Source organism: Rattus norvegicus, chromosome 5, assembly GCF_036323735.1.
Source record: "Rattus norvegicus strain BN/NHsdMcwi chromosome 5, GRCr8, whole genome shotgun sequence".
Classification (NCBI taxonomy): Eukaryota; Metazoa; Chordata; class Mammalia; order Rodentia; family Muridae; genus Rattus; species Rattus norvegicus.
Window position 1 is genome coordinate 78,668,957 of NC_086023.1, and position 25,345 is coordinate 78,694,301.

Genomic DNA, 25,345 nt, shown 5'->3' on the forward strand with positions numbered 1-25,345 from the left:
GGAATCAGTTTTCTTCTTCTTTTTTTTTAATATTTATTTTTAATGTATATGAGTACACTGTAGCTGTCTTCAGACACCAGAAGAGGGCACCAGACCCCATTACAGATGGTTGTGAGCCACCATGTGGTCGCTGGGATTTGAACTCAGGACCTCTGGAAGAGCAGTCGGTGCTCTTTTTTTTTTTTTTTTTTTTTTTTTTTCGGAGCTGGGGACCGAACCCAGGGCCTTGCGCTTGACTAGGCAAGCGCTCTACCACTGAGCTAAATCCCCAGCCCCCAGTCCGTGCTCTTAACCACTGAGCCATCTCTCCAGTCCGGGAATCAGTTTTCTATAGGAATGTAGTCCCCACTAGGTCAATCATGCTCCCAGTGAGCACACATGAATATGTAAACAGCACAAATAAGACTGAGTGAGCTATAAAAATAAAAAAACAGAACACAAAAAAACAAACAGAAAAAAGAGGGCATGAAGTTGGGAGGGGAGAGGAAAGGAAATGTAAGAACTTAGTGGGAAGAACTGGAATGAGTATGATCAAAATGCATTCTTGGCTTATATAAAATTTGCTCAAAATGTAGTAACTAAAATAAAATTTAAAATGTTTTGATTTTGAGTGTTCATTTTAGTTCATTTTTCATTTAACCTTAGCTTAGCTTATTTGATTCTAAAATATTCTTGCCATAATTGTGTGTGAGAGACAGACAGACAGACAGTGAGTGCTGGAGGGATGGCTCGGTTGTTTGGAGCAGAAGACCAGGTGCACTCCCAGCAGGTCCGCATCAGTTTATAACCAACTGAAACGCAGCACCTGCGTTTGTTAGGCCAGCAGTAGCCTAGCAACAGAGCCAGAGCCCAAGGGGAAATAAAATAATGTCGATTCCAGAGACTGCACCAGGACTGGAGACACAGCTAACTGACGAGCTCTGCGCCTCGGTACATGACACTTTAAGGTTGAGTCTTACACACAAGAATGGGTACGGTTTTACAAAATAAATATCAGCTAGTGTCTTTCAGAATATTAAGCCAAAATTGTCAGTGCATACTTCTTTTTGGAGTGCATATATTGTAAAAGAAACTTTTCCTAACTTTATACAAAACATATACACAGTGTATAGAAATGTACTGTTAGGCACACGGTTATTTCATTGTTAGTTTTAGATGTTCTCAGGGTGATAAACAGCTTCATTTAAGTAGAACTCTACTGCGGTAGCGATGGATATTGCGGTCATTGATCAGAATAAGAATTCTGCGGCTCATGCCCACACTAAGGGTTCGAGAGGTCTATTTCTGAAGTTGTATATTTATATATTTATGTATCATCTACAAAGGGAGCTCATAGGAAATTCACAGAGCTTTTTTAAAATTAGAGGGTTAAGATTATAACTGCTTTATGCTTGCTTGCCTATCACACACAGGACTTTGAATTTGATTATCAGTACCACACAAACAAAAGATTAACAAATGAAAACAAGAACAAAATTTAGATAACACCACCAGTACCTTTTTCTATTTTAAGAGAATGTCCTTAGACTTTCTAGTACTTCTTTTATGGCTAAGATGCCTGGGAACAAAAAGGTGCTGATAATTTATATGGATGTTCTCTAAGAGACAAAAGCTATGGTAACTAAAGTGACAATTCATACACTAAAGTAACACGTACATAATACATCTGGGCATAGGAGCCCCTGGCTGTTTTTGGTTTTGGGTCAGGGTCTCATATAGCCCAAGCTATCCTTGAACTCCGTATGTAGCCAAAGGTAACCCTGACCTTGTGACCGTCCTGCCTCCACCATTACAGTATGCACCGTTCTAGTGCATGTGGCACTGGAGGCTGAGCCCATGGCTTTGTGCATGCGTGCAAGTACTCTACCCACCAAGCTATCCCCGGCTTTCTCAAACTTATTTTAGTAATGACACCAAGTCAGAACGATGAGATGCCTAGGCATATAATGACATACTAACAAACTAATAACAAATTGGCCTTGATCACATCTTAAAGTTTATAAAAAACGAATGAACAAACAAAGTGGACTACTCTTAGGATGAGCCTGAAAAGCCTCTGGAGTAGTTTATCTGGTGGAAGCAGACTTTTGTTTGGAATGGATGGCTGGTGTAGCACTCCATTTTACCCTCAAGTGCCTTCTTCGGGGGATACCTTCTCTGGACTGTGTCCCTGTGTCTGAACACAGTGCCACTTTACTGATATCAAATTTTACATATAATTATTTACCACATGCTGGGAAAAGGGTAACCAAGCAGAAGATCCTCCTTTGAATATTTAATTGTATTTAAATCCTCATTATTTATTTAAAGATAACTTTTCTAGGAATTTACTTTTGTGTTTAGTATCCCTCATGAGATTGAAATTTTCACAAAGATCTTTGTTGATGTTCTTCACAGGTTATGACTTGACTTAACTCTATTTAGTACATGCTTGTTGAATATATTGTCTTTGTATGACACACAGCACAAGATGCCACAGCTCTACAAAGGACTTAGTTCTTACCTTTCAGAGTTGTGCACACCTTAATCCCAGCACTTGAGAAGTAGATTGTGGAGATGTTGGGGGCTACTTTTCTAGGCGGGAATTTGACATTGGGCTAGGACTCGGACGAAGAGTCAAGATGAGTACAGCTGAGGAATGTGTTCTCTGTATCTTGGTGGGCCTGTTAAGGCCCTGAGTACGGTGATCAGGGACTTCTGCCTATGCTTTGTTTGTTCCTCACCTACTCTGTCTATGCCTTGTTTGTTCCTTGACTGCTTTGTTTATCCCTCAGGACTGACCTGCCTCAGCCTCAGCACCGGTTGGAATCATGTTATAGTGCTGTCTAATTTTTTTTTCTTTTCAATCCCCTATCCCTCCCTTGAGACCCGGTTGACTGAGCTGGCTTGGTCAGTGGGTAGATCTTTGAGTTCTAGGCCAGCCAGGACTACATTGCCTCAAAATCAAGAACAGAACAAAAGAAAATACCAGCAACAAACATATCACACTGCAATAAAGGTGTAAGGAGTAATGGGGCAGGGCCATGAGATTGTTGACTGGGACAGGGTTCCTCACAGAGGCGGTGTTTGAAACCTAGCTCTACGAGACAGGCAACAGGACTCCTGGGGAGGAAAGGCCAGATGACACTTCTTCACTGGTTGCACACGACTGGATGGGGTTTATGGCGCAAATGATTACCTAGGGACTAAACTTTGAATCCACCTAAATTTGACTCTACCCTGAATGAGGCAGGAAGACATGGAGGGTACGTGAGCAAGAGGACTTAACTGTGAGTCCTTATCAATAGCCTGCTACTTGGCGCTGTGCTGGGATACAGAAGTGCCCAGGATAAAGGAGCAAACAGACAAGCGCCCTCACCTTCAGGACCTACTGTCTAGGGCGTGGATTCCCACAGCTGCATCTTAGCAATGGGACTGGTGTCTGCATGTGATGGAGTAAGAGAAGGTAAACAGGGTGATTGTTTAGGAAGGCATTTTAAAAATCTGCATGAGAGTAATGGATGCCTGAACGTAGAGAAGCAGAGGTGGGAGTGGAAGACTCACTCCAGAGATACCACAGCCACACAAAGAGGGCCACACCACTCGACAGTGACATTGCCAATCAAGCTTTGGGGAAGAAGAGAAGTTGCATATGGACACACAGAGTCTGAGGTATTTCCAGGATGCTCATGTGGAGACTTCCAACTGGTTGACAGGATATAGGTGCAGATTGGAAACATCAGAAGGATTTTAAGAAGGAAACTACATGGGGTTGGGGATTTAGCTCAATGGTAGAGCGCTTGCCTAGCAAGCGCAAGGGCCCTGGGTTTGGTCCCCAGCTCCGAAAAAAAAAAAAGGAAAAAAAAAAAAAAAAAAGAAGGAAACTACAGCAAGGCTGTGAGAATATCTGAGTCCTTAAATGAGGGAAGTGGAAATGATAGTAGAAAGATAATGAACCCTGGACTCAGCAAATGCCCACATTTTACAGTGGGATAATAAGAAAAGGCCAGATGAGGAGCTCACCAGGCACACTGCCCTACCAAAGTGTCTGTAGCAGATAGAACTTGGTATAGCTTTCATAAATAACTTGTTTTGGTCAAAGGACATTTATTTTTCTTTATATCCTGAGTTGGTTTTTTAAAGTTCTAACTATGGCTTGATTTTAAGTGAAGCAGAAGCACCACTATTGTTTTGGTTTTTGTGATTGTCTCACTATATAGCTCCCTAGCTGGCTTTGAACTCACCATCAGCTGCCTCAGTCTCCTGAGAGCTGAGATTACAGGCGTGTGCACCATACCAGGCTTAAAGTTTTTTCCACTTATTTATTTGCTTGTATGTATTTATGTGTGTACATAAACAAACACACATAAGCACTTTTAAACAAACTCAAAGGTAATATATCTCATAATTTGACCCTGTTCTTCATTGGCTCTTAAGGAGCTATGTCTGTTTAATAGTGCTTTTCACTGGGCGCCTATGTCCAAGTGTTCCTTGTTTATGAACCTAACAGTTGAATGTATAGGGAAGTGGTACCTTTACATCCAGTTCTTCAGATTTAAGGCCGGAGGACACCAGAGCTGCATAAATCTGTGCGAGGTGATGAAGTGCCTTTTCTGTGAGGTGGTACCTAAGAAGAATTTTATTATTGTATGTTTATTCATTGGACATTTTATTGCAAGCATGTCCACCTCTCTTTGTACTTACTCCACCCTCTAGAAAAGACATTTCTACCTCCTGTCTTTAACCGTGCTATTAAAGCTAGGGTTGTGAGGCTGTGTATGGAGCGAGATGAGGGGTAAGGCGAGATCCGACCCATTCTGTTCTTAGCTCCAGGGACGACTGCACCAACTAAAGTTAGACACACAGAATACTCCACCTCTGGGTGGAAGAGCAGGGTACCGCCACGAGCACCTTCCCTTCAATCGTTACCAACCAGGGCCACGGCGACAGCTGTCCTCTGAGACATGGCTCTCTCTTTACCCACTCCCTACGGATAGTCTAAGCAGCAGTGAGGAGAAGGACAGTTTATCACTAAGAACTCCAAGGCAAGTACTCAGTCTAGGCTTCTTCCTCTGTGCTGTCTAACAGTGTTCCTGGGGAGATGTGAGCAACCGTGTATCCATCCCACATAGGGAGTCAGTGACAGACCAAGGTAGGAAGACCACTAGACTCCAGCCTGGTGAACCATGTGCTTTCTTGTGGTTACACACAGGACTATGGGTGAGGGGTAGGGGCAGGAATGACTCAAAGACAGCCGTGTCACCCAAGCCCACCCCAACATGGCTAACAACTCAGAAAAGCTGGGAACCTGGAGCTCACTGCATAGGCTGCAGGCAGCTCAATATTGTGGAGCATGTTTTCTCCAGTCAGTCCGGTTGGTCTGAGCCTCCTCAGGCATCTCGGCTGGCCTCTGCCTCCTCAGGCATCTCGGCTGATTTGTCTCAGGCTGATCTCCTCAGGCAGCCTCTGCTTGGCTGATTTGTCTCTTCCAGGCGGCTTGGGTGGTCTGAGCTGCCTCCAGCTGAGCTGCCTGCAACCTGTCAAGCTGCCCATGAACTGAGTTATAGGTTTGCAGCTTTGGTGAGCCATCCCCACCCTGGGGTGGGTTTTTGGTGATGTGGATTCATTTCTGCTCCTACAGTTAACCCTTCGCCCACACTCCTGTAAGTAACTTAATAAACTCTGGTCACCGAGCTGGGTTGTGGTGGTAGCCTTATTTGGTCATTGGCTTCCTACCTAGGGGAAGTAGACATGTTTGCATTTCCCCACAAATGCTGTCACAACACCCAGACAAAGTTTTTCCACAGAGTAAAAGACCGATAGAGTAGCTTACTTTATCCAAGCTGTTTGTACAAATAATATGAATGCTGTTGAACACTTTTTACCTTCTGAACACTGAAAACTCCAACTTGTGCTAAGCCCTTAACCCCGGTCATGTGTCTCTATTAAACCTCCTGGCTGGACGAAGGTTTATAAGTGCTGTCAGACTTGTTGCTGAGAATATTAAGCACTCTAAGTAAACTAGGAAAAGACTCTTGGAGGCTTCCTCCGGGCTTTGAAGAGTGAGCTTCCTCTCCTGTTAATTTTGCATTATAGGTTGTTTACCTTGGACTATAATAAATTATAGCCTCGAGTATGACTACATGATGCCTCTTTCCGGCAAACATCAAACCAAAGGCTATCTTAAAGGTCGCTGAGCTCTTCCTTGTACAGAAACTATCAGCCTCAACAACTCAGCTAGTTCAAATCATTTCTGCTGCTTTCTCAATTCCTCTCATCTGGTCAGCTGAGGATACAATCACTAGTGATATAGAACCGTGAAACTTACAATTCTGAAAAAATTGTATTTTATGATAGCATAAATAAATTATACTGTATATGCAGATAAAAATAAAGCTATTTAAGAATATTTACATGATAGGTAAAGACAGGTTGGGGCCTTTTGCTTCTCCCTGTTTTGCAACTGAACCACAGAATGAAATGTAAACAGCAGCAATCTAACAGCAACCTTAGAAAACGTCCAGATGAGCAATTCATCTAAGAAATTACTATGCTTTGGATGAAGCTTAAAGTGATTTATAAAGTGTTTCACAGGCCTTATTAACCTTCCAAGTGACAGCGTTAAAGCACAGACCATAGCCCTTATTTTGTAGTTCATGTGGAAAGGGATAAATGACTTGCTGGGGCCGCATGTTAACGGAAAAGGAGTTAAGAGCCAAGGGTATGTATCTGTTCTCATAACAATTATTCAGAGAGAGTTTGGTAAACTAGGAAATAAGAATAGCATCAAGAAAAAAAAGTGGTGGTGGTGTCTGCCTTTAATCCCAGCACTTGGGAGGCAGAGGCAGGAGGATCTCTGTGAGTTTGAGGACAGCCTGGTCTACAAAGTGAGTTCCAGGAGAGCCAGGGCTACACAGAGAAACCCTGTCTCGAAAACAAACAAACAACAGTAAAAAAATAGCATCCAGAAAGTGAGAAGAAAGTCACGGGCAATGTCAAATACATTGATACCTTCTTTACCAACCACGTTAAAGAACTTAAAGCCACTGTGAGTTAGGTGGGCTGTGGTACTATAGGGATAAAAGTGTGAAACGGGGTAGCAATTCGGTGGGAAAGACGACTAATTCAACAAACAACTTCTGAGCGTCTCACATACAGAAGCGGCGAGCTTTAGAACAAATCCTCCAAAGAACCAACAGAGAAGACACAGAGCTAAGCAGTTCACAGGATGCAAAGGGTCCACGAGGACCCTAAGGAGATGGAGGAGGAAACACAGTAAGCGCCTGGGGGCAGGTTCTAAGGGACTGGGTGCAGTTTCTCTCTGGGAAACAGTTGCAGAAGTAGAGAGGCTGGCTAACTGAAGGCAGGGAAGCAGCCCCCATCCAGCTGGGTCATGTCCCCAGCACCTCACACACTGGCCAGTGTGTAGGTAACTAGGAGCATATGCATTTGGAGCCAGAAGTTAATGACCTTTTCTTTTCCTCCCCCTCCTTCATGTGTTTGGAGACAGGGTCTCACTATGTAGCCCTGGTTGGTCTGGGACTTCCTATGTAGATCAGGCTGGCCTTGAATTCACAGAGATCTGCCTGCTTCTGCCTGGGGTTCAGTGTTCTCAGCTGTGCCTGAGCCACAAGTCAACAACACACATGTCACTTCTCAGGTGCTGTCTACTGCTTTGTAATTACAGGCTCTGTAATTGTCCTGGTGAAAAGAAAATTATACGAATTCTAGGTTTAGAAATATAAAAATTAAAAGAATAAACCCCAAAAGGCCACAGACCCAGGGCTAAGCCCTGCAGCCAGGACTAGCAGGCCATAAAGATAAAGGAGCACAGGAAACACTGTCCAGGCAGGACTGGCAAGCCATAAAGAAAAGGAATGCAGGAACCAGCCTGAGTTAATGGGACTGATCATGGGACGTCTGGCAGAAAGACATCTCCCCCCCTAGCTCACTCAGGGCCATCCTCCAGACCCTGATAAGCCCCTGACTTCTAACACGTACTCTTTCTGCTTTGTTCTCACTGCTATGTTTGAATGAGCCAATTGTATGTAACCACGCCAAAACCCCCTAGCCTTCTCTATATAACCCTCTGACTTTTGAGTTTCGAGGCCGACACCTCTGTCTCCTGTGCGGGATACGTGTCGGCCCGGAGATCTCTGTAATAGGTCTCTGTAATAAACCTCGCCTTTGTTTATTACATCCAAAATGGTCTCTCCGTGTCTGGGGTCTGCGATTTCCCAAGACTTGAGTAAGGGTCTCTCTGCGTGGGGGCTCGTCCGGGATCTTCGAGACCAACCCAGACTCCGAAGACCCCTTGGAGGTGAGTTGGATGTTTGTCTGAGTGTTTCTGTGTGAGCGGCGCCGCAATTGTCAGTCTGTGTCTGTCTCTGTTTTGGTTCCGCCGTGTGTGTATATATGTGTGTCTTAGTACTGGTCAGTGTTAAGAGGGCAGATGGGTATTCCTGCCCTGTGTTAAGAGGGCAGATGGGTATTCCTGCCCTGCTCTAAGAGGGCAGATGTGTATTTCCTGCCCTGTGCTAGGAGAGTGGATGTGTATCCCCACTCAGTGCAGCTGCCTTTGTGGTTTGTGAGGACCCTCTGGCTGCGGAAGCGGGGGACGCCCCGGGGCCCGCAGGCTGCAGCCCCTGGAAGACGTTCCACGGGCGGAGAACAGTCGGAAGAGCCCGGCTGTGGGCAGTCAGGAGGACCTGACTGTGGTTTTCTGGAACAAAGGAGACAGAGTGCTCCTTAGTGTCTGCTGTTTGTGTTCTGTTTCTGTGTTTGGTGTTCTTTTTCTTTGCCATGGGGCAGACTGTGATAACCCCTTTGTCTTTGATGGTGGACCATTATACGGATGTTAGGACAAGAGGACACTCTAAAATCCTGTTGGGAGGTGGAATCAGATGGTCCATCTCATCCCAAAAGCAGCTAAGGTTAAGCTGCAGTTTGGGCCAGGTACTGAAGGTACCAGGCATCTGTGAAAATTGGTTATAAGATGCTTTGTTTTGATATTGTTTGTCTGGTTTGTTTTCTGTGGTATTGTCGAGTGTCTTTTTGGCTTTTGTTTCGTTTTTGAATTTTGGACTGACGACTGTGTTTGAATTTGGACTGACGACTGTGTTTGAAATCTTGGACTGACGACTGTGTTTGAAATCATGAAACTGTTTGCTTTGTTCGTCAAAGAGTTTTACTTGGTCCTCTTGGTGCTTAAGTTAAAAGTTAAAAATAATTTGCTTGAGAGAAATTGTTTTCTGCCAGGGAGTTTTGTCTTTCTCTCTTGAGCCTCCTCCCCAAGGAGAGATGCCCCTCCCTTTACTCCCCTTGATCAGCCTAGCTGCTGTTAACAGTTGTGTAAACAGACATTAACAAAAACCTTGAGGACAAAACCGCTCAATAATAAAAATTCCCCAGATTAGGCCTCCGGTATGAAACAAGTATAGTGAGTAAGAAACTTAATTTTATGGACCCCGCTCGAGTGGTGGTGTGTTGGTTGATAGCCAACGTTAATTTTTTAAAACATAGTGTTTTATCTGTGCTTGTGCTCCCAACACACAGTAGGGGGGAGCGAAATTAGCTGCGGAGCTGCTACAGCGAACATGGGGTCTTCTCAAGTCTCACCCAATTTTTCTGGCTCTTCAGGAGCTGTTTAAAAGGAAAAGGCTTAAGGTAAAAAGAAACACTATAGAGAGATTTCTTAGTGAATTACTACACCTTGGTTCGCGATCTCTGGGAATCTCACGGTGGACAGCTGAGATAAGCTAGAAAAGGATTTAAATTTTGCTTGAGAGCAAGAAATCTTAAAGGCAGAGTTTCAGCCGGTATGGCACTTAGTGCGTAGCTGCCTAAAAGATCAGAAATGCTGTCAACAGGCTATAAAAAAGGGACAGGCTGTGTTAGAAATGCTACGAGAAGAATGATCTAAAAAGGCTGAGAGTGAGGTGGGGGAGGACTCTAAAGAAAACAAGAACAAGAAAAAAATTTCTGCTTTTAGTGGCCAGACCTTCAACTCTTGCTCACAGAAAGAGAGTGCTCATTAAGAAAAGTTCTTTAGGGAGCCTGCCTTATCTGCTGGCCCTATTCCAAGAGAGGAGTCAGTCTCCAACATTAAATTACTTTTCTCACTGGTCATCATTAGCATGGAGAGTGCCTTTGATCCTATCCCCACAGCAGCCAGTTCCTGCCCCTGTGGTCGAAATGTCCCAGGTTGGGGGACAGAGAAGCCCCTAAAATAGTTTCAAAAAATCTACAACAAACTGTAAAGAACTTTGTTTTGTTTTGCCAGTCAAAATTTAAAATTCAGGCTTTGGCTGTGGCCAAGGTCAGGATTAATGTTTTCTTTTCCATGGGCCTTTAGCCCACTGAGACAGTTTGGTAAAGGGCTGCTACTGAGGTCCTGAAAGCCCCAGGTGAACTGGTTACAATTCTTTCGTCAGCTGCTTAGTATCGAACACCCAGGTTCTAACGTCTCTCCATCCTTTTGTTATTAGTTCTTACTGGAAGCCTAGTGCCATTTAGAGGATGGGTCTCTTGAGCGATAAAGCCACTGAGCTGGCACTAAAGGAAGGTACTCCTTAAGGGAAAATCTAAGTCCAGAGAGACAACCGGTAACAGATAGACTGCCCCTCTGCTCACAAGGTCTTTTTGTCCCAAGAAAGCCTCCTGGCTTAGCTGTGTGACTAAATGCTATTTGCCCTCTTCAGTGGACCTCTATTCTCAAGATTCCCTTGTTTTCTCACCATCCCATTTGAGATGCTTGTTAGTAACTGTTACAGGTCTTCTTTACCACCGAGGAAAGACAGAATCCTACTAGAGGCCAGAAAAAGTGTTCCAGAGATGGATGGAAGGCCCTCACTTCTGCCAGCTCTCTTCAGACGCCTAAAGGTAGGGAGTGCCAGGTCTGCCACCAGGCTCCAAGGGTGGGTCTCCGAGGGGCTAGAAAATGCCCCACCAATCTGACTAAGATAAAGAAAAGATATAAAGAGAATGTTACAGAAATTTAAAGGGTTAAGTTAAGTTGCTGAGAGTTAGTACAAGTTACAGAGAAAGAGGTAAAAAGAACAGGAAGCTAGAGAAAAAAAGAGACAAAAAGAAAAAGAAGTTAAAGAGCTAAAGAGAGATAAAAGACAAGAGAGGAACATATACTGGCCACAGTAGTTAGAGAACCTAGGAAGATAATACCTGACAACAAAAGAGAATTCCTGGCTAAAGATCAGTGTGCCTAATACAAAGAAAAAGGACACTGGGTCAGGGACTGCCCCAGAAAGAACAAGAGGGGACACTGGAGAGCCTCTTGGTGCTGGCTATGCACAGAGATAGAAGGGAAGCTCGCCCAGTTGTTTTGTGGATACAGGGACCCAAAGCTCTGTGCTCCTATGCCCCCCAGTGGGCCAATATCCAAAGACCTTGAGTGCAAGGGGCTACTGGCAACGAACAATACTTATGGACTGCCCGAAGAACAGTGGACCTTGGCGTGGGCCGGGTAACCCACCCACTAATTCATGGTCATCCCTGACTGCCCCTATCCCTTGCTCATGAGAAAATTGTTCTCCAAAATGGCTTGCGTGGGCTGAAATGGCTGGGTGAGGCCAGGTGTATGCATATCTGCAGACTATAAATGTGGAGCTTAAGACCTGTCTCAGTACACCAGTAACTGATGCTGGGAGATGAATGGCTTAGTGCTTTTCTGCTTGGAACACATCACTCCTGCCAGCCGGGCACTAACAATTATCACCCAATCCAGGACTTAAACTGTGATAGAGTGGCTGATAGAGTGTCCCAAAAGATGGGACCACTGGTCAGCTGCCATGGACTAGATTCTCCACCGGTTGGGGACAATCTGGTCACCTTGCTGCCCGGTCCGGATCTGGAGCCACCACAACACGAGTGTCAAACACTGACAGAAGCCCATGGGTGGAGGAAAGACCTCTACGACTGGCTGATTGACCCCTGCTGAAAGCTGAGGAGCTTGTCCACAGACGGGAACAGTTCTCTTCATGAATGAAGGTCAGAGACAAGTGGGTGCTGCCATGGTAGACAACACGACATCATCTGGGATGGCTGAACTTCTACCCCCCAGCACATCAGCGCTACAGATGCCTTTGCCATCTCTTAGATGCCCTGATGAAGCCAACAACTTGCTTGTAGATACTTTTTCAGGAATAGATAGAAGCTTTCCTCACCAAACGAGAGACGGCCTCTACAATCATCAAGAAGATACTAGAAGAAATCTTCCCCAGGTCTGGAATGCCCAAGGTAATCTGGTCAGACAACGGCCCTACTTTCGTTGCCAAGGTAAGCCAGGGTGTGGCCAAGTATTTAGAGGTCGATTAGAAATTACATTATATTTACAGACCTCAAAGTTCAGGACAGGTAGAGTAAATAAATAGAACTCTAAAAGAGACCCTAAACAAATTGACCATGGAGACTGGCACAGACTGGGTGACTCTCCTTCCCTCTTGCTCTCTTCAGAGCAAGAAATACCCCTTCCAGATTCAGCCTTACCCCCTTTGAGATCTTATATGGGGCCTCAGCTCCCCTGACTGTATTAGATGATGTTACTGAACCAACATGTCATAGTGCCATAGTAATAATGATTTGTATGCCAGGCTAAAAGACCTACAGGTGATACAGAAGGAAATCTGCTCACAGCTGACAGCAGCCTATGCCCCGGAGACCCCTGAGACATCCCATCAGTTCCAGGTCGGAAGCAGCGACACGGAGCCCAGACACTCGAGCCTCGATAGAAAGGACTGTACCTGGTGCTGCTGACCACCCTGACAGCCGTCAATTCTCAGCCCTCACCAGCCGTGTACTAGCTGTTAGGGCTGAGAGCTGGGACCTAGAGGGAAATTCAGTCATGTTTGTCCTGGGTTCCATCGAGATAGGTGTGGGGATAGGCTTGATTTCTATTACAAATGATGTAACATTACATATGTTAGTACTCCTAACACTTCTTGGGACTGTGCCTCAGGGATCACAACCTGTATAAGTTTAGAAGTTCTGAAAGACAGTCATGACCTTGATATATAGGTTCAGATAGTGTCCAGATTGGAATCCTGATGCTAAAGACTTAGTAAGACACACACAAAAAAAGAGTTGAGAATTACTTAGGGCTAGGGCTATCTAGGTGCTACAAGGACAGCACAAGGACATCTGCTGTTACAATACAAAGCTTATAGAGAATTCAGAACTGCCATTGACTCAGATATAAAAAGAGTGAAAGACTTTTTAGCTGACCTCCAAGAATACCTAACCTCCCTCTCAGAGGTAGTCCTTCAAAATAAAAAAAGATCAGACCTGATATTCCTTAAAGAAGGAGTCTGTGTGCTATACTGAAAGAAAAACGTTGCTTCTATACAGACCATTCAGGAGTAATTAAAGACTCCATAAATAAACTTAAAAAAAGGTTAGACAAAAGACAGACAGAAAAACACATCAGAGATGGTTCGAGAGCTAGTTTAGTAGATCTCCCTGGATGACTACCCTACTCTCTGCTACAGCTGGGCCATTATTAATAATTTTCTTGGTTTTAGTTTTTGGCTCCTACATGACAAACAGGTTAATTGCTTTTGTTAAAAATCGAGTGGGTGCTGTGCGGTTGATGGTTGTGAGACAACAGTACCAGTCAGTTAGGACAACTGGTGAGACCAAATATGAGACTTGATATCAAAATTCTAAGATTAGAATTATTTAGTAGGAGAAGACGGGAATGAAAAGAAAATTATACGAATTCTAGGTTTAGAAATATAAAAATTAAAAGAATAAACCCCAAAAGGCCACAGACCCAGGGCTAAGCCCTGCAGCCAGGACTAGCAGGCCATAAAGATAAAGGAGCACAGGAAACACTGTCCAGGCAGGACTGGCAAGCCATAAAGAAAAGGAATGCAGGAACCAGCCTGAGTTAATGGGACTGATTCATGGGACGTCTGGCAGAAAGACATCTCCCCCCAGCTCACTCAGAGCCATCCTCCAGACCCTGATAAGCCCCTGACTTCTAACACGTACTCTTTCTGCTTTGTTCTCACTGCTATGTTTGAATGAGCCAATTGTATGTAACCACGCCAAAACCCCCTAGCCTTCTCTATATAACCCTCTGACTTTTGAGTTTCGAGGCCGACACCTCTGTCTCCTGTGCGGGATATGTGTCGGCCCGGAGATCTCTGTAATAGGTCTCTGTAATAAACCTCGCCTTTGTTTATTACATCCAAAATGGTCTCTCCGTGTCTGGGGTCTGCGATTTCCCAAGACTTGAGTAAGGGTCTCTCTGCGTGGGATTTTTCACTGGTACTTGTCAACTAGGCTAGGCTGGTGGCCAGTGAGCAATAGGGACCCACCTGCTTTTGCCTCCCTAACATTGGGATTAAAATTCAGACCACCATGCTTGACTTTTGTCTTTAACTAGGCCCTGGGAAGTGAAGTCAGTTCCTTGTGCCAAGCACTTTACTGACTCAGGTGCCTTCCCAGCCCCTCAGTAAAGGCTTTTCATAAGATCTGGGCTTTAGGGACATCATCGGAGTATATGACACGCCACATAAAGGAACACTGAGGTTATGTGGAGACAGAAAGACAACTAGCAGTGTAACAATCAACATGAAATAGGATCTATGCTAAGGTCCTGGGGCTATGACTACAGGACAATGGATGGGAGGCAATGTTAAATTGCTAAAGGACAGATAAGAAGAAACAAAGGTGTGAAGGGCAGGGATTACACAGTCAGCTCAGATCTGAACATGCTAACTTTGGGAGTTTGTGGAATATGAGGGTAGAAATATTTAGTAAAGAATTAGGGATTTGGGCTGGAGAGTTGGCTGGCTCAGTGGTTAAGAGCACTGACTGCTTGCTCTTCCAGAGGTCCTGAGTTCAAATCCCAGCAACCACATGGTGCCTCACAACCGTCTGTGAGAGCTGATGCCCTCTTCTGGTGTCTGAAGACAGTGACTACACAGTCACTCACATACATAAAATAAATTTTTAGTTTTTAAAAAGGAATTAGAGATTTTATGGAGCATGGTGGCATATGGCTTTAATCCCAGTTGTTGGGAGGCAGATCTAGCCTGGTCTACAGAGTGAATTCCAGGACAGCCAGAGAGAGAGCGAGAGAGAGATTGAGAGATTAATAATTCATTCCCTGGAAAGACTACGGGTGTAGTAATTCTATACCAACAGACACTGACAAAGCTGTAGTAGATACAATGTATAGTGAATAGAACAAAAGAGAAAGAACTCATAACAAATATATTTAGAGACTGACACAAAGAAGATATAGACAGGGGAAAGTTCTTAGAGAGGTGGACAATCAAAGGCCCGGGAGGGGCACGGAACTGAAGAGTCTGGAGTGACACACAACTGACAACAGACACATGCTTCAGAGCGGTGAAAGGACAGTACTGGCATTCCTGAGACAGGAGCAAAGACTGGCACAGAGGAGTGGGAATCGAGGGCAGTTTGCAGAGGATAAAAGAGAAACGTTTCATTCTGCTTATCAGTAAAGGATATGACTCAAGGCATTGTCTGGACATGGTATTTTCTAATGTTTTGGTTATCAAAGTACAGGAGGAAGTTGTTAGACTTATTAACATGATTTTAGATGAGGTTTAAAAGTGATTTATCATTTAGCAAAGAAGCCCAAAATTACCAAGAAATAAAACACTTAAAACAGTGATGCTTAATGAGATGGGGTGGGAGGAGATGATCTGAACAGAACGTCCAGGCAGCGTCTGTCTCCAGAGTCATGCCTCCATCCCCAGAATCCCTCGGTTAAAGTGCACTAGATGGATAACATGACATGAGCATCTGTGTGCAGAGAGGACTGACTAAGGAGGCTATGACTATGGATAAAGAAACGTTTACCTACTGTGAATTTAGTGTTTCCTTGGAATATAGTATTATCCAGCAACAGCTGTACTGGAACGACAATGCCATTAATCTCATAATGATATTGTCTGATGCCTTCTCATAATGTAATTCTTCTAGGTCCTATAAAAATAGAGAAAACAAAAGATGCATTAGGTTGACTACTGTTTACAAACTTCAACAGTCTGTGGCATATAAATGATAACTTTAGAGGCATAGGTATGGTTTTCTATTTCATGGAAAAATTAAAGTCTCATGGAAACGGGGAGAGTTGCAGTAGACATAAAACAAAGAACAGCGTCAGTAGGGAGCCTTGTGAGTCTTCCGGAGCCCAGGATATGACTATATCGCTGAGTTAGCGCTCCTGTAATGGCAACGCTCTTTGTGGACTGGGATACGGCTGCTCTAGGGAGCAGAAAGTACATTTTAAAGCCTATGGAATAACAATGGGAAAGAGCATTTGCCGTGCAAGCATGGTGGCCTGAGGTAAGCCCTGGAGCCTGCCCGCACAATTAAAGGACAGGCTGAGGAGACTTCGGGTCTCTTCACCTTTGGACTGTCTTGTCCTGTAGTAAGACATATTGATAAAGTGTGGGATCCATGACACGCCCTTCTTCCAACAGTAAGTTCTATAACTAGGGATTAAGTAATTTCTTCCAAGTCAACAAACAATTAGGAACTTTAAATAATCAAGACTCATGGTGTCTTTAAAGGGCTTGGGTTGGGGATTTAGCTCAGTGGTAGAGCCCTTGCCTAGAAAGCGCAAGGCCCTGGGTTCGGTCCTCAGCTCCGGAAAAAAAAAAGAAAGAAAGAAAGAAAGAAAGAAAGAAAGAAAGAAAGAAAGAAAAGAAAGAAAGAGAGAGAGAAAGAAAGAGAGAAAGGAAGAAAGAAAGGAAAAAAGATCCAGAGTTTGAACTTTCCCATTATAGTTTCTTATATTGTAATGTTTGCTCATCAAATCAGAGTGTACTCTGTCACATTTACCAGTAACTTATACTCTCTACCTCTTCAAACCTGATTTCCAATCTCCACTTCTTTGCAACCAGCACTTCAATCGAACAAACATAAAAAGATTCTTCCAAGAATTGATATACATCTTAAGTCCCACATAGTTGTAGGTATTACTAATTTACATCCCAAATGCTGCCCGCCTTCCACACAGTCCCTCCACTATCTCCCCTCCCATTCTCCTCTGAGAGGGTGGAGCGGCCCAGGTATCCAACCCCCCAACACACACACTGCCGTACATCAATTCTCAGTGGGAGAGGGTCACCTAATCTGGCAGAGAATTGACTGCTGAGTTGCATGTATTTAATGTGTGAGTTTCCATTTTAATATACTTTAATGTGATATTTCATACCTTTGAGCATATTTATTCCCAGTCCTTATGCTAATCTCTCCCAGATCCACTTCCCACCTGAATTTTTATTTTTTAAAAGATTTATTTTATGCATGTGAGTACACTGTCGCTGTCTTAGACACACCAGAAGAGGGCATCAGATCCCATTACAGATGGTTGTGAGCCACCATGTGGTTGCTGGGAATTGAACTCAGGACCTCTGGAAAGCAGCCTGTGCTCTTAACCGCTGAGCCGTCTCTCCAGCCTGAATTTCTATTTTTTATTACAGTTTTACCTGCACAACTACAGCCGTCTGCTCGTCGACTGTCAGCACTACATAACGCTCTGTACTTCCAAAGAGTTTCAGTGACTCGCAGCAGCATCTCTCCACGAGTGTGATGTTATAGCTGCAAAAGACAAGATTCTTCAGGGAAAATAATGCCAAGAATGCTCTTCTGAGTATCGAGCTGCCCTTCTGAGTATTAAATTATGTGGGGTATTGGTTTTCTTTCATAATTCAACCTACTCTGAGTTTTGGGAAGAAAATTGTGATTTATTCAGTATATAAAAGAAACTACAAACCTTTCTCCTCTACTCTATAGCTGCTCACACGGAAAGACTCCGGTGCATTTTCTACTGGTTTTATCTTGAGTTGTGTTCATCTCAAGATAAACATTTTTCTTTATTCATTTTACTTATTTATTATAAACTGTACTTTAATTTCATGTGTGTTTATTTGTGTGTGTGCATGCATGTGTGAACTCATGTGTATCGCAGTGCCAGTGGAGGCCGGAACAGGGCATCACATCCCTGGAATCACCTTGAGCTGCAGTTCCAGGTGCTTATGAGCTTGCCTAACCTGGGTTCTGGAACCCAACTCTGGTCCTCTGCAGGTACTGTGCTAATTAGCTGAGTCTTCTCTACAACCCCTGCTAACTTCTTTTCTCTTCTCTTCTCTTCTTTTTACAGTGATAATCCTTTTAAGAAGTTCATGCTGTCTTGGTAATTGTGCTGATTACTAGTCTGTCTTCTCCATGACAAACGTCTTGACCAATTTATCCTCCTTCTCATGAAGCACAGGTACCTCATCAAAAGGCTACAGGGTCCCACTCATCAGAATTTTCTTCTCTCTTTTTAAATCGACCTCATATTGGAGGTCAAGCTGTTGCTGGAGGTTAAATTCAGGGCCTCACAGACAGACACATACAAAGTACACTCTATAACTGAGCGGCAACCCTACTCCCTGTGTACACAGCTAACATGTTTTGATGAATGCCTGGTAGCCTTTCAAATGAAAACAAAAGTACAGAATGCTGATTTGGAGTTTATCTGAAGCAATAATTCAATTATCCTTCATTGACATGCACTTCAATATTCCTGTGCGGTATGGTTCACTATTTTTTAATTTAAAGCACTCAATGTTAGTATAACCCCAAAACTAATGACCTAAAGACTCAACCATCCATTCAGACCTTCATAATCCTGTTTTCCATGCTGTTTTTAAGCAAAAATTCTCATTCTCAATTTTGCAAATGACTCAAATCTTTGAACATGTAGTTTATAGAAAACACAGAAGATGTCTATATGTGCTGGTAAAAAGAGAAACTTAAGCAAAATGCAAATTTAAAGAAAAATTAGATTTTACTTTGCTCATAAAGTTAGTACATATCCTAACAAGGTGTTCAATGTTATGGTTTAGGGATTAGAAATATAAACTGATAAACTCTTTGGAAGGCCGTTCTTATATATTCTAGTCCCGGGTCAGAACGACTAGAATATTCAAGAATATAGTAAGCCAGAATCCAACATGAGAGGCATAGTATTTAGCTTATCAGAACATACACACATAAGACCAACAACTCAAACGCAGTGCCTTACTTAGACTCCAGCAGCCGGAGTATTCCTGGAGTATTAAGAAGTCCTTCAGATGCAAAAAATACATATGGAATCGGAATTTTCAAGAGAAACCCACCAAATCCATCCAGCAGGGCATCTGCTAAGTAAGAGGATGAAATGTTTACTTTTTCTTCTGCCACACCTTTCTCTTTTTTATTAAAGAGCAGTGATGCGGGTGCACGTTAGAGACGTTATATAAACACGATGTTTACTTTATGACTAGCAATTGGAACAAGGAAAAGTCTTTCTGTGAACAGGACAGCCCTGCTCTAGTGGGGCAGGATGCTGGCCTGTCTCCTTACTCTGCAGAGCCGTGTCTGGAACAGCAACTTTAAAGGCCAGGAAAGGTATATCCAACTGTTGGCAGTGCTGGGCCCAGCAGGAGTGGCCCACGTGGTTGTACTCCACCACGAGAGAGAAGCTGCTCCAGGGGAAATCCTCTCTGATACTGTAATTGTGCACGACCACACAGGAATGTGTGCTGGAGACAAAAGACGCCAAGACAAGGGAATTACACACGTGCTACCCCTTAGCTTGAGCAGTAAAGATGGCTCCTGTGCTCGCCTGACCTCTGCCCACTCAACTGGAAAAACATCAGCACACTTGCTGCTCACTTCTTTTAACTGTATTCATCTCATTGTATCCTTTTGTTGTTGTCAGTTTCCTTTGCGATTTTTAGACAGGGTCTCTCTACATAGCTCTGCTTGTCTGGAACTTGGTACCAGGCTGGCCTCAAACTCACAAATCAGCCTGCCTCTGCCTCCAGAGTGTTAGGATTAAATGCATACACCACTATTTTATCTTTTTCTCTGATGATCATACTTTAAAAAATGCCAGAACATACAATCTTTCATATGCTCATATCCTAAATGTAACTCTGAATTTTTTACCCGAGTATTATCGATAATGGGTGTCAAGAGGAGAAATCTGCCTCACCTCACCAATGCCTTACTGCTGAAAATCTCCATATTAGGGCATTCTGTGTCGACTGCCAGACAGATTTGTTTGTTTTCCACCAGCCTCGTGAGTGTTTCATGAAGACAAAGACGATGGACACAGTAGTGTAAGCGTCGTCTTCTTACCACCTTCACGTGACACAGTGCCCACTGTAACTAACCCCCTACTACTTCTTTCTATCCAGCTCAATCTAGAAGTTAAAAGTGTGGATGCTGGGGCTGGAGAGATGGCTCAGTGGTTAGGAGCACTGGATGCTTTTCCATTGGTCCTGAGTTCAATTTCCAGCAACCACACAGTGGCCCACCACCATCTATAATGGGATCTGATGCCCTTTTCTGGTATGCACCATATATATACAAAGAATACTCTATGTACATAAATAAAAATTAAAATGTGTTTCTGTCTAGTTTTTGTGGGCTTCTATTTTATTTATATTTCTTTTCATTACTTGTATCCCAATATTAGAAATAATTTCTACGTGAAATAAGGCAAGATAAAGACATTTAAAAACACAATGATAGGCCTATTATTAATTAATAGGCCCTCCGGAGGACAAAGGGAGATAGGACAAGCCAGGCCAAGAGACGGAAGAGAAACTAGGCTGTTTTAAAAGTTTTTTTTTCTCTCCTCCTCTCCTCTCCTCTCCTCTCCTCTCCTCTCCTCTCCTCTCCTCTCCTCTCCTCTCCTCTCCTCTCCGCCCTCCCTTCCCTTTCTTTCCCCTCCCCTCCCCTCCCCTCCTTTTCTTTCCCCTCCCCTCCCCTCCCTTTCTTTCCCCTCCCCTCCCCTCCCCTTCTCTCCCCTTCCTTTCCCTCCTCTTCCCTTTGCCCTCCCCACCACACCCCACCCACAGGGCTTTCTGTGGAGCTCTGCCTCTGCCTCCTGAGTGCTGAGTGCCAGTTTTGTTTCTATTCTAACAACGATAATGATAATTTTGGGATATTAAAATAATATTGAATTAAATCCCTAGATGCTTACTTTACTAAATATACAAGGCTATGTTGAGTTAAAATGTTTGGTGTGAGGCATTTTTCACGAGGAGAGTAAAGCTGTGGGTCTCAGATTTCCTTACCCTGAACTCTGGAAGCATCACCCTAGAGCTACTGGCTACTCCTGTGGCCTCAGCCAGACTGCAGGAGGGATTTCCCCTTTCCTGGGGAACTACGCTGCACATTAAAGAAATACAACTTTACCCTTTTAAAACACCAGTAGTTTCCAGAAAATCTTTTCTTGCAATTGAACGTAAAACAGTCACTGTTAAACCTGTTTGGAAAAAAGGGGAGTTTTCTTTCAATAAGATTCTTCTTTTTCAGTTTTGTTCATAATTTTTTCCCAGTGTCACTCATTAAAATGATCTAAAAATTTGTAAACAAGGAAGCTATTTGAAATATGATTGTCCAGGTTATATTTCTAAGTCTACTTATCGGAAAGCTTAAAACATAAGGTTACACATTTCTGGTGTGTATACACAGAGATCATAACAATTTAAACTTTTTTTCTTCCTTTTTCTTTTTTTTCGGAGCTGGGGACCGAACCCAGGGCCTTGCGTTTGCTAGGCAAGCGCTCTACCACTGAGCTAATTCCCCAACCCCCAATTTAAACTTTTTATGCCATACAATTTCAGTCAAACATTTAATTTTAAAACAGCCATATGAAATACTCATTACTTGTGCATTTAATCTTATTTTGCCCTAAATCATAGTAGATTATTACCTTTTCTCTAGCCAAAAACATAAGTACATAACGAAATCAGCAAGGGAGTGTCTGTTAATGTGACGTGAATGTGTGCATTTGTCTATTGACTGTATAAGGAACACAAGACCTACTGGATGACAGCCGTTCATGATTTTTAATTTTAATCTAAATTTCTTATTAGCATGTATAAACAAAATATAAATCTCAAATACTGTATCCATACAGCCATCAGCTTATTTCTGGTTGACATAACTAATTAAAGAACAATTAAGCCAAGTCTAAATTATACTGCACTCTACTTCAGTCAACTGTAAATTTCACAAAGCTATTATACGTAGTGATGTTAACCATTATGTGTAGTATTTCTTGATGGCACATAGCTTTGGTGACAATAGGATTTTTCTTATTTCCTTATGGTAATTCACATCATCTAAAGTCTAAGTAAGTGCATATTAGATTTGGTCCTAAAGAAAAATTAGGGGCTTTACTAGATGTGCTGTAAACATGTGGAAGATGAAACTAGATTTCCCCTATCATCAGGACCCCATACATGCACCATTGTCCATGTATACTACTGTTGTCCACCACTGTCCACAACTGTCCACTGTTGTCCACTACTGTCCACAACTGTCCACTATTGTTCACCACTGTCCACTGTTGTCCACCACTGTCCACAACTGTTGTCCACCACTGTCCACTATTGTCCACTACTGTCCACCACTGTCCATTATTGTCCACTATTGTCCGCCACTGTCCACCGTTGTCCACCATTGTCCACCACTGTCCACTGTTGTCCACAACTGTCCACTGTTGTCCACCACTGTCCACTGCTGTCCATTACTGTTGTCCACCACTGTTCACCACTCTCCACTACTGTTGTCCACCACTGTCCACCAGTGTCCACTATTGTTGTTCACTACTCTTGTCCACCACCATTCACTACTGTCCACTACTGCCCACACACAAGGCTACAGAGGAGGCAAAGTCTTGTGGGAGAAAGCAACATTCCCATTATAGTGTGATGGAGACGGCACCCAAGTGATGGCCAAAGCCAAAAAGTAGAAAGGGCCGACATAGGCAGTGTTCAGAGCTGAGGAATGCAGTGACCTAAGAAAACTGGGTTAGAGTCCATCTCCTTAATTACTGCTTATAAGACCTACTATGCTACGTCTTCATGAAATTTTTTGTTTACAAAACTGAGTTTTAAGCGGGTAGTACTAATATAGCAACTATAGAGTAATCTAAAAACATGTCTTAATGAAATTATATTCTTAATAATAATACATATAAATAATTATAAATATATTGTAGACTTATAGTCAAAATTGATTTAAAGATTGTCAGTTAAATACTGATGAAAGTTTGAGCAACTGGAGAATCAAACCATTGGAGAAACCCCAGTGAGTCCTAGATTTTGAGAAGACAAATTTATAGTATTTTAATGTCAATGCCTGTTAGATGAGTATATTTTTATAACTTAAAACATTTACTAAATGAAATACAAGATAAACGCCCCTACCTTCTATTTTCTTAAGGGTTTTAATAAGCAAATGCTTTTCTCCATCTGAGTTCATTCTTATTATAATCAGTACCTAGTCAAAAGTAAGAATCCCACATGTATTGCTGAATGATCAATCTTCTCTTCTGTATTTTTTTCCTTCCCATAGTTTTGCTACAGTGAGAAACCTAGCAAAATGAGCTGGTCAGATAAAGGTGACATCAGTGAGCACAGAGCTGCCAGGTGTGGTAGCCTGTGATCCCAGCGATCAGAAGGCCTGGGCAGGAGGACCTGAAGGCCAAGGCCAGCTTCTGCTGCACAGAGAACCAAGCCTGTCTTAAAAACAAAAGCAGAGCACACAGGTTACACAGCAAACAATCCTGTTCTCAACTCTGGAAACACCAAATATCAGTGAGGGAAGTATTCTGGGTCAGTCTTAGCACATGTCTAGAACATTTGGACAAATTGTCTCGGCCTGCTTCGTCACTGTTAACTTCAACCCCATGTCTAACATCACTGGATGGAGGAGTAACTTGTACTCTCCTACTTATCATGTGGTTTCTTTCTGAAGGGAGCAGTGAGTCAGGTTTAATGGTAAACTTAAGGTTTAAGGTTTAATTGAACAACTTAGGAAAGTCATTCAAGAGACTATAAAGTTGAGGATAAAGGAGCGGCAGAGGGGGGAAGGGAAAAATTCATATAACTTTATATTCAGATTGAATATGACCATGTGTGATGTTTTCCTGCTAGATTAGGTTTGAAGAGGCATTTTGTCTTAAAACTTCATTAATTCAGCTTTCATATAATTGATGGAGGATGGGTGAGAAAGTAATTTCTAATACAATCCAAGACATAAGTATTTTTACAGTATCACGTCAGATGAGATTCTGCCCCATTACATAAAAGTAAATCATGACAGTTATGTTATGATGTAAATGTCCACAATCTGAGACAACAGCTTACAGCAGGAATTAAAGCATTTAAATATGAAGGCAGTGGACAATGACACACACCCCCTTTCTCTGGGTCTGAGGCTACTCTTATGTTACTTAAGAAGAAAACTGTCAAGGGCCAAACGGCCTGTTTTATAACCTCAAAGTTAAAGGTACTGTGCCACACCCCCTTCTTTATACTAATTATTTTATCTGCTTCAGCCCAATACTCAACCTTCATTTTTTGTTGACTCTGTAGCCTACTTAGTATCTGACATTGCAATTCTTGGACCTTATAGTTGGTTTTAGGCCTTTTTTCCTTAATGAACTGTAAAATTTTCAGCTGTCTCCAAATGTTATCCAAATAGGAGTCTAACACACTTTTGTAGATATCTTTTGCATTTGACAAATATCCTGTTAAAGAAAAATTAGGGAAATGTTAAGTCTTAATGTTTCTGAAAATAACTCACTATAAAAGAAATCTTTTTGTGTTCTGTTTTTTACTATGTAGCCCAGGCTGTCCTGGAACTCCCTATGCAGACCAGGCTAGCCCCAAATTCACAGAGATCCTCCTGCCTTTGCCCCCACCTACTGAGTGCTGGGATTAAATGCATGTGCCACCATGCCTGGCTAGAAATAAAGCTTAAGTGACAATTAACAGGAATGGAAGGATGGCTCAGTGGTTAAAGGCACTGGCGTTTTCCCAGAGGACTGGGGTTCAGTTTCCAACACCCACATGATAGACAATTGCCTGTAAACTTAGTTCCAGATGATCTGATACCTTCTTCTGATCTCTACAGGCAATGCAAAACACCCAAACACAGAAAAGAATATATCCTATTCTTTCCTGCTTCCTGAACATTAATTCACTCTTCCTGTAAATCTTAGAATCTACACTTAATGGAAACCCTTTTGAAACCTTGTTTCACTGGAATTTTCTTAGTATTTAATTTACATAACTTTGTACCTGAATTTTTTTATATAGTGTATATGACAACCTCATTAGAATATAAACTCAGGGTAAAAATAATATTTACTCATAATTAATATGTGCCTCTGTTAAAACATTGGGATCTAAATCATCACATAAGACAGGGTCTTGCTATAATCTGCAGGATGGTCTTAAATTCCAGAGGTCCTGTTGGCCTACCCAAAGCTGGAGTGACAAGATTACACAACCATAGCTGTCCACTAAGGGCG

General features: G+C 42.8%; 1 protein-coding gene and 1 long non-coding RNA gene across 7 annotated transcripts in view; one reads left to right on the forward strand and one right to left on the reverse strand.

Moving 5' to 3' along the window:
* The window catches only part of Shoc1 (shortage in chiasmata 1), a 95,936-nt gene that overhangs the window by 13,234 nt on the left and 57,357 nt on the right, over positions 1-25,345 (reverse strand). For 4 of the 5 annotated variants that reach the window (XM_039111042.2, XM_039111045.2, XM_039111044.2 and 1 more), the window contains 8 exons: positions 24,381-24,559; positions 23,235-23,307; positions 21,214-21,283; positions 19,369-19,547; positions 19,049-19,166; positions 17,466-17,577; positions 15,833-15,954; positions 4,513-4,606 (listed from right to left, as the gene is read on the reverse strand). In XM_039111042.2, coding sequence (XP_038966970.1) covers positions 4,513-4,606; positions 15,833-15,954; positions 17,466-17,577; positions 19,049-19,166; positions 19,369-19,547; positions 21,214-21,283; positions 23,235-23,307; positions 24,381-24,559 — 947 coding nt within the window. The remainder of the gene's footprint in view (positions 1-4,512; positions 4,607-15,832; positions 15,955-17,465; positions 17,578-19,048; positions 19,167-19,368; positions 19,548-21,213; positions 21,284-23,234; positions 23,308-24,380; positions 24,560-25,345) is intronic. The other variant, XM_039111043.2, reaches the window with a different exon arrangement.
* On the forward strand, positions 7,932-24,221 carry LOC134486939 (uncharacterized). 2 transcript variants are annotated; one of them, XR_010066529.1, is made up of 5 exons: positions 7,932-10,860; positions 17,460-17,666; positions 18,140-18,250; positions 20,208-20,361; positions 23,383-24,221. It is a non-coding gene; the product is annotated as an uncharacterized LOC134486939 (long non-coding RNA). The 2 variants fall into 2 exon arrangements; XR_010066528.1 differs by lacking the exons at positions 20,208-20,361; positions 23,383-24,221 and having other exon boundaries at positions 18,140-18,659.